Source organism: Bos grunniens, chromosome 7, assembly GCF_055505025.1.
Source record: "Bos grunniens cultivar Pamir isolate PY7600 chromosome 7, Bosgru_T2T1.0, whole genome shotgun sequence".
Taxonomy (NCBI): domain Eukaryota; kingdom Metazoa; phylum Chordata; class Mammalia; order Artiodactyla; family Bovidae; genus Bos; species Bos grunniens.
This window is the reverse complement of record NC_141171.1, coordinates 15891181-15907538: the sequence shown is the minus strand read 5'-3', so window position 1 is coordinate 15907538 and position 16358 is coordinate 15891181. Positions and strand designations below refer to the sequence as shown.

General features: G+C 52.2%; 1 protein-coding gene across 17 annotated transcripts; it reads left to right on the top strand.

Annotated features, from left to right (window-relative positions):
* The first annotated feature begins 140 nt into the window (after window positions 1–140).
* On the top strand, window positions 141–16008 carry RGL3 (ral guanine nucleotide dissociation stimulator like 3). 17 transcript variants are annotated; one of them, XM_086409434.1, is made up of 20 exons: window positions 141–212; window positions 637–750; window positions 1369–1592; window positions 1756–1809; window positions 1931–2145; window positions 5255–5397; window positions 5525–5740; window positions 6949–7052; window positions 7161–7245; window positions 9119–9172; window positions 9280–9366; window positions 9563–9595; window positions 9691–9812; window positions 10899–10994; window positions 11094–11162; window positions 11247–11343; window positions 12182–12334; window positions 12423–12537; window positions 14060–14233; window positions 14647–14952. In XM_086409434.1, exons 1-19 carry the CDS (start codon window positions 177–179, stop codon window positions 14224–14226), a joined length of 2184 nt encoding a protein of 727 aa, XP_086265560.1. In that variant the 5' UTR covers window positions 141–176; the 3' UTR covers window positions 14227–14233; window positions 14647–14952. The 17 variants fall into 17 exon arrangements, 11 of the variants coding, with proteins under 11 accessions (XP_086265560.1, XP_086265563.1, XP_086265559.1 ...); XR_015166707.1 differs by lacking the exon at window positions 14060–14233 and having other exon boundaries at window positions 10899–10990; XR_015166710.1 differs by lacking the exon at window positions 14060–14233 and having other exon boundaries at window positions 9541–9595.
* The last annotated feature ends 350 nt before the right edge of the window (window positions 16009–16358 follow it).

Here is a 16358-nt window from a genome sequence, read left to right as displayed (position 1 = left end):
CTGGGTTGGGCGCTGGGGTCCGGCAGGGGCGTCGGAGAACTGTGGGTCCACTCCGCCCCGCCCCCGCACGGCCCATCCGCCCCGCCCCGCCCCGCCGGCCCAGTGCCCCGCCACTGCTCCCCAGCTGGCCCTTCCGCCTCACTCAGCAGTGCAGCAGAGCGGGCCGAGCGCGGACCATGGAGCGCACAGCAGCGGGCAAGGACCTCGCCCTGGTAAGGGGACCTGGAGTCCCAGGACCCTACATCCCTGGCAACCCCAGGGTCCAGAAACTCCAGGCTCCCAACTGTCCCCTTGGACTCTCTCCACAAATTAGGCTCCTTGGAACAGCCTGGGGGGTTCCTACCTCGGGCCTCTGGGCCCCTGACCCAGTGAAATGGCTGGTTCCTTTTCGGGGGGAGTCTCTGACAGCATCTATGGGAGAGATCATAGACAGACTCCGTGCGACTGGACACCAAAGTGCCACCCCATCCTTCCAAAGACCAGAGAGGAGGGTACCGGCGGCGCCGAGGGACTTCCCTGAGCCTGGGCAGGGAAGGGAGGATGAAACGAGGGCCCAGGCTTGAGTCCACTGGAGAGGTGGGCAGTGGTCCCGGGACCCTTCCCTTCGCCGCGTCCTGAGCCCGCCTCCGTGTCCAGGCGCCGCTGCAGGACTGGGGAGAGGAGACCGAGGACGGCGCGGTGTACAGTGTCTCCCTGCGGCGGCAGCGCAGTCAGCGTTCGAGTCCGGGGGCAGGGCCCCGGGTCACCCAGGTGAGGAAGCGGTAGGAGGCTGGGGCGGAGCGGAAGGCGACCAGGTGAGGGCGGGGCTGAATGGAGGGGCGGGACTGGGGCCCGTAGGAGGGGCGGGGCTTAGAGCCGACCTGGTAAGGATGGAGGGGGGTTTAGGGGCGGCCAGGTGAGTGGGGTAGATGAGGAGGCGGGGCCAGGTGAGACCGCGGTGCCCAGCAGGACCTGGGGACTAAACTGGATGGCTGGGCTTAGGTGAGCCAGGTTTAGTGGGGCGGAGCTGGAGAGGGAGGAGGGGTCTTTAGAAGCGGCAGGGCCAGGGCAAGGTGGGGCGGAGAGCACGGGAACGCGCCAGTGAAGCGAGGCAGGAGAGCTGAGAGCAGCCTGGGGGTAGGGATGGGGGTGGGGCTTTGGGGGTTGGGGGTGCCAGGTGAATAGAGCAGAGGGCGGGCGTAGCCTGGGCGATGAGGCTGTTGCGGGCGGGTTTCGGGTGCCGTTTGTGCACGGTACATAATAATGAACTAAGGGAGTACACAGGAATAGACAGGGTCAGGTGCAAAAGTGGTGGTCCCCAAAGACGCATTGGAGATGGGTGCCGGGGCCCATTCCTCTGTGTCTCATTGCGGTCCCCCTGGCCCGCAGGCCCTCAGCCCCGCGCCCGACACCTTCCTTGATTACCGCACCAGCAAGGTGCGGGCGCTGAGGGCGGCGCGGCTGGAGCGGCTAGTGAGGGAGTTGGTGTCCGGAGATCCCGAGCAGGACCCAGGCTTCGTGCCCGCCTTTCTGGCCACCCACCGGGCCTTCGTGCCTACTGGCCGCGTGCTGGGCCTCCTCCTGCCACCACCGGCGCCGCCACTCCCGCCCGGGTCAGTACCAACGGGAGATTCTCCAGTGCCCACCCCAGACTGTCACCTGGATGCTCGATCTACTCTCTGTGGAGCCCTCCTCCTCCCCTCCAGAACCTTCCTCCTAAGTCCTCTCCAGCCCCTCCCTTCTTCACCTGATTTGGGTGTGGGGGTGTCTTTCCAGGGTGGAAATCAAGAAAACAGAAGGAAGAGATCTGACTTTCAACAAGAACTTGAGGTTTGCCTCCAATAGGGTGGGGGAGGGGGAGGGCAGAGGTCAAAGATCGGATCTGAAATGAAGGAGATCCGGGAGTCTGCAACTGTGGGATGGGCTCTGAGGTCCCACCCCTCTTGGCCAGGGCTGTGGTGTCAGTGCTGGGCTTATGGCTGCGGGACCACCCTCAGGATTTCTGGGACCCCCCTGCCCACTCGGACCTAGGCAGTGTTTGCAACTTTCTGGGCTGGGCAGCTCCATCAGGGGCTGAGGCCCAGGAGGCTGAAAAGCTGCTGGGAGATTTCCTGAAGGAGGCGAAGGCAGAGCAGGAGGAAGAGGAGCAGTGCCAGACACGGGCAGGTGAGCGGACTGGGGGCGTGATAGTGTCCTGAGCAGGCATTCTCCTTCCCCCAGGGATATTCTCCCCTCTGGAAGATCTACAGATCTTGGGCAGGGTCCTTAGCCCTGTCTGAGCCTCAGTTTCGCCACCTGTAAAATGGGGATAATAACCCAGTATTGTCATTTATCCCTCACCTCCCCCACTCAACACATGACAGCTATAAAGATATTCTTTCATGGGGTTGGGATATCTTGTGTTTTTGGCTACAAATCATCCTATTGCTACTTGCCTTAAGAGCCACAGAGACCTGGGTTCAAATCCCAGTTCTGCCATTTGCTGACTGTGCGACCTCGAATAAGTCACTTCACCTCTCTGAGCCTGTTTCCTTATCTTCAGAATGGGGGCAATGACAGTACTTACCACATTGGCTTCTTCATTCATTCGACAAATAAACTGTGGATAGGAGCTCCCTGTTCCCTGGGGAAGACAATTAGTAGACAAATAAATAAGTAATGAGGGCTTTGCAGGCAGATTCTTTACTGTCTGAGCCACCAGGGAAGCCCAATGAAGGCTTGGCAAATAGTATTATTTTCATTACTGTTGGATGTCAGCAAACTATCTGGCCTTTAATAGAAAAGTTTGCCAAGAATTTCCAGGAGGTCCAGTGGTTAATACATTGCACTTCTGTGCAAAGAGGCAGGTTCAATCCCTGGTCAGGGAACTAAGATCCCACATGCTGAGCTTGCCAACCTCTGTTGTAGAGAGCTTTGGAAGGAAGGAAAAATATCCACATACTTCATTCAAACCTTTGTTCAATTGTCACCTGCTCAGATGTGCATTCTCAGATCTCTTCCCAACAAATAGAGCCTCCCACTCTGAGTCCTCTTACCTGCCTTATTATTCTTCATAGAATCCATTGGTCGTGTCCCCAACTCTGTCCCCAGAGTCAGTTACAAGATGGATTTATTTATTGAATAATTGCATCCTGCCTATAAAATATCATCTTTCACCCATCTGTGTTTGATCTGATCCCTATCACAAAAGCTTCATAACCTTAATCCATTCTTTAATCTTTAGACTAATCTGGCCATATTTCTCTCTGCTTTACAAAGTAGCAGCCACTTCTCTCCCCTAGAGACAAAGTTTCAGCTATTTAAATATGTTTTATCCCTTCGGCTTCTCTTTTGGTTACTAAATATCTTTCTTCCTTTGCCTTCAAGATTTCTCCAGCTTATTCCAAGTCATCCAAGCTGCACAGACTAGTGAGGTAGCCACTAGCCCCATGTGGCTATTGAAATTGAAGTTAATTAACATTAAATAAAAATTAGAATCAGTTCTTTGGTCACACTAGCCACATTTCTAGTGCTCAGTAACCACATTGGGCAGCACAGATAGAAAATATTTTCACCACTGCAAAAAAATTCTATTGAAAAGGCTACCCTAAACTGTGAGTATTTGAGATCAGAGAAGAAAAATGAGCATTTATTGAATGCCAGCTGTATGCCAGGCTCTGGGAACTTTAACATCTTTATTTGGGGGTTACTTTTTACCATGATTTCAAACACATACAGAAATAGAGAGAAGTAGTGTAAAGAACACTTACACACCCCTCACTCATTTTCAACAATTATCCATTTTAAAATATTTATTTATTTGGCTGCACAGGGTCTTAGTTGTGGCACGCAGAATCTTCAATCTTCCTTGGGGCATGCGAGATATTTAGTTGTGTCAGATGAACTCTTAGTTGAGGCATGTAGGATCTTGTTCTCTGACCAGAGATTGAACACAGACCCCTGCATTGAGAGTGCAGAATCTTAGCCATTGGACCACCAGGGAAGTCCCTCCTATGCTCACTTTTAAAAACTAATATTTTGCAATACCACCTGTCCTAATATTAAATTAAAGACAGATAATCAAATGAACTTAAAAATAATAATATATTGCAATGGTAATAGGAAGGAGAAATAAGACAAAAGCAATTTACACAATGGTGTTGGTATGTCAGTGTCTGGGCACGCCTCATCAGAAGACATAATGAAGTTGTCCAGTGCCTTCACCTGCTGTAGCATCACAGTGAACATGGAAACCACAGACTAACGCAGGGGAGTGCACCAGTGACAAAGATGCTGTAGCAGATGTTAGTGACATCGATTTCCAAAACGGTGAACAACACGTGCAATTTCCATATAAAACAAAGTCCAAGCTCTTACAGTCCTTGCATTCCTGGAGCCAAAATAATTAGTGTTCAAGAGCAAGACTGGGTTTCCCAGGCGGCTCGATAGTAAAGAATCCGTCTGCCAATTCAGGAGACACAGGTTCAACCCCTGGGTTGGGAAGATACCCTGGAGAAGGAAATGGCAACCCACTCCAATATTCTTGCCTGGGAAATCCCATGGGCAAAAGGAGCCTGGCAGGCTATGGTCCACGGGGTTACAGAAGAGTTGGACACGACTGAGAGACTAAATAGCAACAAGAACAAGATAGTTGGGTTCTAGGTGCAGATTATTGTAAATAGGTTTTTTAAGGACACAAATTTGGAGGGACATTTGGAGGCTGGGTATTAGGATTCTTCACTATGCATGTCTGGATTTCCAAAGTGTCCCCTAGGGGGCGCCACCATTGACCACGCCCCTCCCCCACCACCACCTTGAGAAAAGTAATTCATATTTATTGAGTACTTTATAGAAGTCTGGTATCCGTGATCTCATTTGATTTTTTTAAATCCATACTTTTGATGCATTAATAATGAATTAATGTTTTCACACTTGGACACTGAAAAAATAAATCCAGATGAGGAAACTAAGGCACAGAGAGGTTAAAGGCTTGTTTTAATTCACACAGCTAGCCCAGTGGATCAATTTGGATTCGAACTTGGGACATTAAGACAATGTCTTAACCTTCCCTTAACCACAAGGTTGGGCTTTCCTGGTGGCGCAATGGTAAAGACTCTGCCTGCCAATGCAGGAGATGTAAGAGACAAGGGTTCGATCCCTGGGTGGGGAACATCTCCTGAAGAAGGGAATGGCTGCCCACTCCAGTATTCTTTCCTGGAGAATCCCATGGACAGAGGAGCTTGGTGGCCTACCGTCAGACTGAGCATTTAAGCTCACCTAGTCAGTGCTCCCTCAGGACCCCCTGGGACTGCCCAGATCCTCTGCCCAGACTCCCCGGTGGGCTGCCTGGAAGACGAGGAGGGCCTCGTGTGGGAAGGCCCTGAGCTTCTGGACTTCAGTGTAGACGACGTGGCGGAGCAGCTGACCCTTATGGACGTGGTGAGTATCAGAGCCGGCCCGCTCGCGCAGGGGCTGGGATAGGGGACGGTAGCGGGTGGGGGAGGGAGGAGGAGTTAGGGGAGGTCCCTATGAACTCAGATTCCACCCTCCTCCACCCCTTGCTCAGGAGCTCTTCTCGCGCCTGCGGCCCTTCGAGTGCCTGGGCTCCGTGTGGTCGCAGCGAGACCGGCCGGGGGCCACAAGCATCGCCCCCACTGTGCGCGCCACCGTGACCCAGTTCAACACAGTGACCGGCTGCGTGCTGGGCTCAGTGCTCGGGGAACCGGGCCTGGCCGCCCCGCAGAGGGCGCAGCGGCTGGAGAAGTGGATCCGCATAGCTCAGGTGCATCTCTGGCGGGAGCGTGGGGTCAGGGCATGCGCGGGGCCTAGGCTCAGTGAGAGAGGCTGGGGGCGGGCGGAAGGCCAAGGACGGGTCTCTGGGTAAGTGGAGGGTTGAGGCTGGGAGGTACCTAAGGGAAAGTCCAGCACGTGGCCTTGAGCCGCGGAGGATTCAGTTCAGTTCAGTCGCTCAGTCGTGTCCGACTCTTTGCGACCCCATGGAATGCAGCACGCCAGGCTTTCCTGTCCATCACCAACTCCCTGAGCTTGCTCATCTCATCTTCTGTTGTCCCCTTCTTCTGTCTTCAATCTTCTCAGCACCAGGGTCTTTTCTAATGAGTCAGTTCTTTGCATCAGGTGACCCAGATATTGTAGCTTCAGCATCAGTCTTTTCAATGAATTCAGGACTGATTTCCTTCAAGACTCACTGGTTTGACCTCCTTGAAGTCCAAGGGACTCTCAAGAGTGGCCGAGAATACTCCGTGCTGGTTAAGGAATAATAAGGATGGGATGATGGGCTTCTATTGTAGCTCAGTTTTATGGGCTTCATTGTAGCTCAATCTCCATGCAGTGCAGGAGACCCTGGCTCGGCTCCTGGGTGGGAAAGATACCCTGGAGAAGAAAATGGCAATCCACTCCAGTATTCTTGCCTGAAGAACCCCCATGGACAGAGGAGCCTGGCAGGCTACAGTCCATGGGGTCACAAAGAGGCAGACAGGAGTGAGCGACTAAACCACCACAAGGATGGGATGGGGGTACTGGGGGAGGAATAGGCTTGGTACCAAGCCAAGAAAAGGAGGTGGATGTCTTGAAAGAGCCTGGGTGGAGGTGGGGCAGGAGCCTCTGGGTAGAGGGGAAGAGTAGAACTGGGGCCCAGGAAAGGGAGTGGGGGCGTGGCAAGGCAAGGGGACTAGAGGTTGACACCTGGAGTGAGACTTAGGTTAAGGATGAGGAGTCTGGAACTAGAGAGATGCTATGGGTCTGTCTAGGGCCCAGGGAGAAGTAAGGAGTGGGGACACGGAAAGCCAAGGTCAGGCAAAGGGTACGGAGAGGTAAGGGGGGGAGGAGGCTGAATCCGGGTAGCTTGTCAGATGTGGGGCGACATGTAAGGGTTTGACCTGGGGTCACAAGTCACGGGATCAAAGGTGGATCATACATGGGGATCAGGCAGGTTTGAGGTGTGACCAGCACCCCCTCCACCCCGCTCCCCAGCGCTGCCGGGAACTGCGGAACTTCTCCTCCCTGCGTGCCATCCTGTCCGCCCTGCAGTCTAACCCCATCTACAGGCTGAAGCGCAGCTGGGGCGCCGTGAGCCGGTGACCAGGGACTGGGGGTGGGGGTGCTGGGGTGAGACCTCTTGCCCACCGCATCCCTGCTCTGACTCTTCCCATGGCCACCCGTGACTCCTCTCCTCTCCTCCTCAGGGAACCATTATCCACTTTCAGGAAACTTGCCCAAATTTTCTCCGATGAGAACAACCATCTGAGCAGCAGAGAGATTCTCTCCCAGGTACAGATGGGTGAGGGCCCCCACAGATCCCAGGCCCAGGAAAGGGCCATTGCTTTTCGTTGTCATAACACTCAGCGTCCTTTCCCATACCTCTCGAGAATGGCCTTCCTCCTGTTTGTAGGCAGCCCTGTGTTTTTGCTGCCTCTGCTGCCCTCATCAGAGCTCACACTTGATGGCTGCCTTATTTACTCATTCAACAAATACCAGAAGCTACAGTGAAAAGGTCACAGAAGGTCAGAGTCACAGCAAAGAGTGGGAAAAAAAAATTGTGCCAAGGACTTGACTTTGATAAGCAAAACAAAACAAACAAAAAAAGTGTGCCAATGAGTCTGACTTACTGCAGGCAAGATTGAGGTTCTGACTGCAATTAGGTGCTGGTTCTTGGGGGTGAATCCAGAATAGAGACTTCCCTGGTGGTCCAGTGGTTAAGACTCTGAGTTCCTGATGCAGGGGACATGGGTTCGATTCCTGGTCGGGGAACTAAGATCACACATACTGCAGCACAGTCAAAAAAATGCAGAATAGATGGCACTGGAAGTCTGTTCTTTTGCCAAGAACGTTCTTGGCACCCTCTGCAGGTGTCTCCCCCAGTGTTTCCACCTCTGAGAGGCCCTCCCTATATCCCCCACACCTCCACTCTGCCCCCATTGCCCTTATCTCTGCCTGTCCTTAGATTACACATCTAACTTGGTTGTTGCTGTTTCGCCATGGCTGATGTCTGCTCTATGAGGCCAGAAATTTCGTCTGTTTTGTTCACTGCTGCCTCCCCAGCACTCCAAACAGTGCCTGGCCCAGAGTAGGTGATCAGTAAATAAATGAACACAGGTCTCAAATAAGGATGAGAGCTCAAGGAACTCTGCGTTAAGTGCCAGGCAGTTGCCAGGAGGCTCAGCCACGAAGACACAAACACACTTTCCTCCCCTTGGAGGGCTTCAGGCCCCAGATGGGTCACACACAATTTAGTAATTGCCCCAGCAATTATATCACTAATTACCAGGCAGAACAATGCTGTGAAGGCAAAGTTCAGGGCATTGCTTGGGAGGGGTCACAAGGACTCTCACCTGTGTTATAGGCCAGCCTTGGAGTCCTCGACATCCACAAGCCCCATCTCTCATCATCTCCTGTAGGGCCTGCCCCCTGCTGCTTATTTGCTCTCTCCTCCTCCCTGTTCACTTTCCCTTGGGTATGGCTGTGATGGAGATATCTTCCCTGAGGGAGGGGTCAAAAAGACCCCAGGACTGCTCAGTCCTTCTCCTCCCCCTCAGTTAGTTCAGTCACTCAGTCACGTCCAACTCTTTGTGACCCCATGGACTGCAACACGCCAGGCTTCCCTGTCCATCACCAACTCCCAGAGCTTGCTCAAACTCATGTCCATCGAGTCAGTGATGCCATCCAACCATCTCATCCTCTGTCATCCCCTTCTCCTGCCTTCAATCTTCCCCAGCACCAGGGTCTTTTCTAATGAGTCAGTTCTTAGCATCAGGTGGCCAAAGCATTGGAGCTTCAGCTTCAGCATCAGTCCTTCCAATGAATATTCAGGACTGATTTCCTTTAGGATTGACTGGTTTGATCTCCCTGCAGTCCAAGGGACTCTCAAGAGTCTTCTCTAACACCACAGTTAAAAAGCATCAGTTCTTTGGCGCTCAGCTTTCTTTATGGGCCAACTCTCACATCCATATATGACTACTGGAAAAACCACAGCTTTGACTAGATGGACCTTTGTTGGCAAAGTAATGTCTCTGCTTTTTAATATGCTGTCTAGGTTTGTCATAGCTTTTCTTCCAAGGAGCAAGCGTCTTTTCATTTCATGGCTGCAGTCACCATCTGCAGTGATTTTGGAGCCTAAGAAAATAAAGTCTCTCACTGTTTCCAGGAGGCAACTCAAGGGCTCCAAGAAGGGGATGCCCCCACAGGAAGCCCGTCTTCGGTGAGTGATGTGGTTTGAAATGAGAGACAAGTGGGATGCTGGGGCAGGGGGTGGAGCCTGATGGGGTCACTGATGCCTAAGGGTGACTGGAGCTCTGGGGGCCACAGAAACTGCCCCCAGGCCCCATCCCCTACCTTGGCACCTTTCTCACGGACCTGGTAATGCTGGATACCGCCCTGCCGGATATGCTGAAGGTCTGAGCCCTGACTCTTGACTCCTTACCCTCAGCACAGTGAGCTTCCTGACCTCTCACCCTTGACCTTGCCCATGCTCCCTGACCCCAGCTCCCTTAGTGCATGGGGTTCCTGATATCCCGGCCCCTGACCTTGATCTTCAATCCCTGACCTTGGAGTCTGAACTGTCTCCAGTTCAGACAAAGTTTGTCCCCAGGGGGATCTCATCAACTTTGAGAAGAGGAGAAAGGTAAGGGGGAGCTGTGGTGGTCAGGGGTGGAGGTGGGGAGGGGGTCCAGGGTTGGGGCAGAGCATGGGCGGAGGTCTCAGAGGCTGCCCCTTCAGGAGTGGGAGATCCTGGCCCGCATCCAGCAGCTGCAGAGACGCTGTCAGAGCTACTGCCTGAGCCCCCACCCGCCCATCCTGGCCGCCCTGCGTGCCCAGCACAAGCTCAGCGAGGAGCAGAGGTAACAACTTGTGGCCTGCCCTGACAGCACCCCTCCAACCCTGCCACTGATCCTGGGTGACACCCCGGATCTGCACACCCCATGCGCCTCCCCAGCTCCTCCTCAGATCCCCTCCTGAGCCTTCACCTCACCCCCCTGCCAGCCTGTCACCTGACATTGTCTCCAGCCCAGCCGAGGGCCCCAGTTGCCCTCTGACCCCAAACTTCGACCTCATCTGACTTTCTTTTCTTTCTTTTTTAAAAAGTCACTTTCTTTATTTTTGGCTGTGCTGGATGGTCATGGCTGCTCGGGCTTTTCTGTAGTTGCAGTGAGTGTGGTTACTCTTTCTGGCGCACCGAGTTCTCATTGTACTGGCTTCTTTTGCTGTGGAGCATGGGCTCTAGGCACACGGGCTTCAGTAGTTGTGGCTCCTGGACTAGAGCACAGGGTCAGTAGTTGTGATGCCTGGGCTTAGTTGTTCCACAGCCTGTGGGATCTTCCCAGACCAAGGATGGAACCAGTGTCTCCTGCATTGGCAGGCAGATTCTTTACCACTGAGCCATCAGGGAAGCCCTTGTCTGACTTTTGGACTTCAGCGTTTAATGTGTAGCCAGCTGTTCCGCTCAACCATCCTATCTTTTCTCTTCCCTACCTCTGGCCCCATCTGACCCGTGACCCACCTCTGACTCTCTGAGGCCAACCACTGACCCCCAGTTCTGAGCAACTGACTCCAACTTTGACATATATCTGACTTATGACCCCCAGGCAGTTGACCCCAATTCAACTGTACCAACTCATTTGATTGAATCCATGACCCTAATCATTGACCCCAGTGATTATCTGACCTTGAACTCTATCCTTGACCCAATTTGACTCCTCAGTCCCACTCTGTGAATCCCTGTGTGTCCTGCTAACCAAGCCATCTCATCTAATCACTGATAAGACCCTGAAACTGTAATATCCACATTTATTACCCTGATCTTGACATTGGGTGCCTAATTCCTGGCTGTACCCTCCCTCTACCCACACACACACCCAAAACCCAGCTCCTAACTGAATCTAATTCATTTCTCAACCCACCCATCCATCTACTTCTTGACCCTTCAGCTACCGCATCTCCCGGGTCATTGAGCCACCAGCCTCCTCCTGCCCCAGCTCCCCATGCATCCGACGGCAAATCAGCCTGACCAAGCGCCTCAGTGCGTGAGTTGCAGGGAGTATGTGGCGGGTGACGTGCACAGGGATGGGATCTGCTCCAGGGTCTGTGTTTGGTCTTTGCCTCATCCCGTTCCCTATTTTCAGGAAGCTGTCCCGGGAGAGAGTTTCATCCCCTGGTGGAAGTCCTGGGGATCCCTCATCCTCCACCTCAAGGTGAGCATCCCATCTGATGAAGGAACTGGAGAGGGCTCAGAGTTCAGGGCAGCCACCCCACTTCAGATTCTGTGTCTCCCCCAGTCTGTCCCCAGCATCCCCTCCATCCAGTCCTAGAACCAAGGACCCTCCTACAGGCAGTCCTCCAGCCTCTCCAGGGCCCCAGAGCCCCAGCACCAAGGTACCAAGACTATGTGTACATGTGGGACTGCGGGCACCCAGGGCTGTTTTGTGTGTGTGTGTGTGTGCGTGCGCACACAGGATTTCACAGCCAAGTATGTGCATAGGAGACCGTGAACACAGTTGACTCAGCATTCTGAGCATATGTCTGGAAAACTGCATGCATCTCTATGGACCCACTTAAGGGACTGTCCGTCACTTACACTCAGATCTGGACAAGAGCTTCCACTTACCCACAAGGCACTCTGGGTGGCAGTCACTACTTTTGTAAGGATATGTGTTTTCCCAGGAAAGGGCTTCCCTGGTGGCTCAGCAGTAAAGAATCCACTTGCGATGCAGGAAACACATGAGACATATGTTCAATTCCTGGGTCAGGAAGATCCCCTGGAGAAAGGCATGGCAACCCACTCCAGTCTTCTTGCCTGGAGAATCCCATGGACAGAGGAGCCTGGTGGGCTATGGTCCATAGGGTCGCAAAGAGTTGGACTCAATTTAGCACAAACACAGGAATTTGCATACCTGGAGGGGAAATGCTGGCATGAATAGCCATAGTATCCATGGGCCTGTGCAGGGCTCCTGGTGTTCATGGGCTTGTGCCCATCCAACAATTGTGAGCAAACGTGGGCACTCGCTGCCCTCAGATTACATGGGGTTTCTTGTGTGTGAACACAAGTCATGTGTGAATTCCTGTAACAGTATGAAGGTCTGTATGTGATGGGATGGCATAGATACCCTAATTGCACATCCCCAGGCTCAGGGTATGCAGGAAGATGTGTTGAATACAATGAGGGAGGGGCCTCACTCTCTCCCCACTCAGCCCCCACCCCCTCTGTCCACAGCTGCCCCTGAGCCCGGACCTGCCAGGCCCCTGGTCCCTGGCCCTACCCTTGAGTGGCCCTCGTATCTCCCTCCCTGGGCAGCAGGGCTCAGAGGCCCGCGTCATCCGGGTCAGCATCGACAATGACCATGGCAATCTGTATCGGAGCATCTTGGTGAGGAGCTGAGCCTGAGACCTGCTGGGGACAGCCCTGCCCTTGGGGCTTGGATGGTCATCCCTTACCTCCCAGCCTCTCTTTGCAGCTCACTAGTCAGGACAAGGCCCCCACCGTGGTCCAGCGAGCCTTGGAAAAACACAATGTGGCCGAGCCCTGGGTCCAGGACTATCAGCTCTTCCAAGTCCTTCCTGGGGACAGAGGTGAGTAAGGACAGCTTGGAGCCTGGGCTAAGGGGCAGTTGGCTGGGGAGGATGGCAGGCTGACCAGGGTGGTTCTGGAACCTAGTAGGGGTGAGATGCAGCAGGGTGGGGTTACGAGGCAGAAAAATATTGATGCCTTCCTTAGGTGGGATCATGAGGTTGTCCTAGCTCAGTGTGAGGGAAGGGGGCACCAAAAGGGTCTTCCTAGGATTTATAGGGAAATGAGATTATCTGGAAACCAGTGGGAGAAGGAGTATAGAAGGTCATCTGGGTTTCGCTTTGTAGAATTGTGAGGTTGTTTGGGCTCAACTTGATGGAGCACAAGACTGAAGGGGGGGTCTGGGCTTGAATCTGAGGCGAAATGAGTTTGTCCAAGTTTGGTATTGGGGACTCTGAAGTTACTTGAACTTGGCATGGGAGAGGGCCACGTGGTACTGAAATTCAGGGTAGGAAACGAGATTGTTCAATGTAAAGTGAGTAGAAAGTTGTCTGCTTTTAAAGGGAGAGAGGTAACAGGGAACTATATTGAATATCCTGTGACAAACCATAATTGAAAAGAAAATGTAAAAGCATATATGTGGGCTTCCCTGTTGGCTCAGATGGTAAAGAATCTGCCTCAGTGCAAGAGACCAGGGTTCAATCTGGGTTGGGAAGATCCCCTGGAGAAGGGAATGGCAACCCACTCCAGTATTCTTGCTTGGAGAATCCCATGGACAGAGGAGCCTGGCAGGCTACAGTCCACAGGGCTGCCACACAACTAAGCGACTAACAGTTTCACTTTTTTCACATACATATATATGTATGAATAGCTGAGTCACTTTGCTGTACAGGAGAAATTAACAACACATCGTAAATCAACTGCACTTCAATTAAACGTTTTAAGAAATGACAAATATGTATATAAAGGAGGGAGAGGCAAGACATTGACATGCTAGGGAATTCCCTGGCAGTCCAGTGATTAGGACTCCACGCTTTCACTGCTGGGGGCCTGGGTTTGATCCCTGGTTGGGGAACTAAGATCCTGCAAGCTGTGTGATGCAGCCAAAAGGAAAAAAAGAAAAAAAAGACTGACATGCTAAAGGGATATATGAGGGTGTTCACATGACAAGTGTGAGGGTTGTACAGGCTGGAAGTGGGAAGTCTGAAGTTGTCCAAGTTCATGTCCTAGAGCAGCATGAACTTGGCTGGGAGTTGGCTGCAGGGGGGAGGGTGGGGTGAGCAGGACGTTGATTGGGGTGGGAGGCCTGACTTTGCTCAAGCTTCTAGTGCAGGTTGTCTAGACTCCAGGGGAATAGGAGGAGGTTGCCCAGGTTCACAGTGGGGGAGACATGAGGTTGTGCAGGCTTGGAGTGGGAACTTGTCTAGATTTCCAATGAGAGGGGAATGAGGTTGGCTTAGCACTCGCTGAAGGGATCCAAGATTGTTCAGGTTGCGTGGTGAGTGGTAGAAGGTTCCCTAGGTCCTTTGTGGGGGAAGTGCCAGATTGTGTGAGCTTTTCACCATCTTCTCCATGCTTGGCCAGAGCTCCTGATTCCTGACAACGCCAACGTGTTCTATGCCATGAGCCCAGCCACCCCTGGAGACTTCGTGCTGCGGCGGAAGGAGGGGGCCCAGCATACAACCTCAGTCTCCCTATCCACTCCTCCAGGATATGGGCCTCATGGGCAGCAAGGGGTCTGGCTTCTATAACCAGGAGGTGGGGAGGGGGCTCCTCTATGAAAAACTCCAATTCCCCAGTAGAGGTCATTGTGCTCCATACCCTGTAACCCCCCCAATTTTATTGGACCTCACCGCTCTGACCCTCTTGGCACCAGATCCCTGTTCCAAAGACACCAGCCCATGAGGTTGGCTGGTGGAGAGCTTCATCTTACAGAAAGGGGTGGGGTGTCAGGGGTCAGACCCTCCCCCAGAGAAACCTTGTAACTATTGGAGACACACCAAAAGTGACAACAATGGGTGAAAATAGTGACCAAAGTTATAAAACAGGAGTCAGGCTTGTTTGTTCTGTGCCTGTGCCCCAAGTCTACTCTTCATTAGGATAAAAATTTAAATAAGAAAAGAAGGGTTTCCCTGGTGGCTCAGTAGTAAAGAACCCGCCTGCCAACACAGGAGACACGGGATCCATCCCTGGTCTGGGAAGATCCCACATGCTGTGGAGCAACTAAGCCCGTGTGCCACAACTATTGAGCCTGTGCTTTAGAGCCTGGGGACCACGACTCCTGAGCCCGTGTGCTGCAACTCTGAAGTCTTCAAGCTCTAGAGCCTGTGTTCCACAACAAGAGAAGCCGCCATGACGAGAAACCTGCACGCCGTAGCTAAAGAGTAGCCCCCTGCCTGCTGCTTAAAGGAAATCCTGTGCAGCAATGAAGACCCAGCACATCCAAAAATAAATAAAAATCAGAAAAGAAAAACTAAGAGCCCTAAGAAAGGGGTTGAGTGAGGCACGGCTGACACCAGCATGGGGTGGGAGTGGGGTTCTGTCACAAACAGAGGGTTCAGGACTCTGTCCCTCAACATTGTTGGGGTAATATAATTCTTTCCTGCTGGGTATATGGAAGAGGGAAGAAATGAAATTCCATCAGAACTTGAGGCAAATAACATCATCATGTGAAAAACAATCATAACAACATCAGCAACAACAATACCCAGTTATGAACTCCCACTCTGCTAGACATCAACTATGGGCTTTATATCTAACTGTATTAATAAGGGTTCTTGCTTTTTCAAGTGTTCAAAACCCCAATTCAAACAGGAATGGGCAAAAAAACAGAAATGAATGCCCCTGTAATTGGAAAGTTCCATGGGGCCAGCTTCAGGCACTGTTGGATCCAGGGACTCAAAAGATGTCACCAGGACTTTGTAACAGTCTCTTGCCTCTGATTTGCTCTGAGAATGAGACTGTCCATTGACTCCCTAAATCCAATCACCTTCTCCTATGGTTACAGAAATACTGATTTTTCAGCTGGCTCAGCTGGCTACCCAGAGTAACAACTGCATTTCCAGTCTCCCTTGCAGTGAAATGTGGTCATATGACTAAGTCTCAGCCAATGAGTTGTAAAGGGAAAGGATGTGGGTACATTCCAGGCTCTGCCCTTAAAGAGAAGGGGTGTGTCCTCTCCTGCCTTTTTTTGCCTTGGGTTGATTAGAATGAAGATATGAGTGGATCAGCTTGGACTGGGTGGTTCATACCATCTGAACAACTGAGCAGCAAACTGGAAGGATCATGGCCCTCTGAGACCAGGGAGCAAACATACTGTGTTGCTGCTACTTGAACTGTTACAAAAGAAAATAAATATCTATCTCAAGACTTCCCTGGTGGTCCAGCAGCTAAGACTGAGCTCCCAATGTTGGGGGCCTGAGTTCCATCCCTGGTCAGGGAACTAGATCCCACATGCTGAACACCACAACTAAAGATCCTGTGAGCTGTGATTGAGACCTAGCACAGCCAAATAAATACATATTCTTCTTAAATGCCCAGCTTATTTAAGCCATCAGTATTATTTGGGTCTCTGTTACAGCAGCCAAAAAAAAAATTTTTTTAATGAATATTGCCCCACTCCAAGGCTGGATCACCCTCATGGGGGCGGTGCCATTCTTACATCCCACCAGTTCCACCTGCCATGCAAGGAAAATCCCTGGGACTTCCCTGGCAGTCCATTGGTTAAGAATCCCCCTTGAAATGATGCAGGGGACACGGGTTTGATCTCTGGTGAGGGAACTAAGATCCCATGTGTCTCAGAGCAACTAAGCCTGAATGCCACAACTAGAGAATCTGTGTACTGCAACAAAAGATCCCACATGCTGCAACTAAGACCTGATGT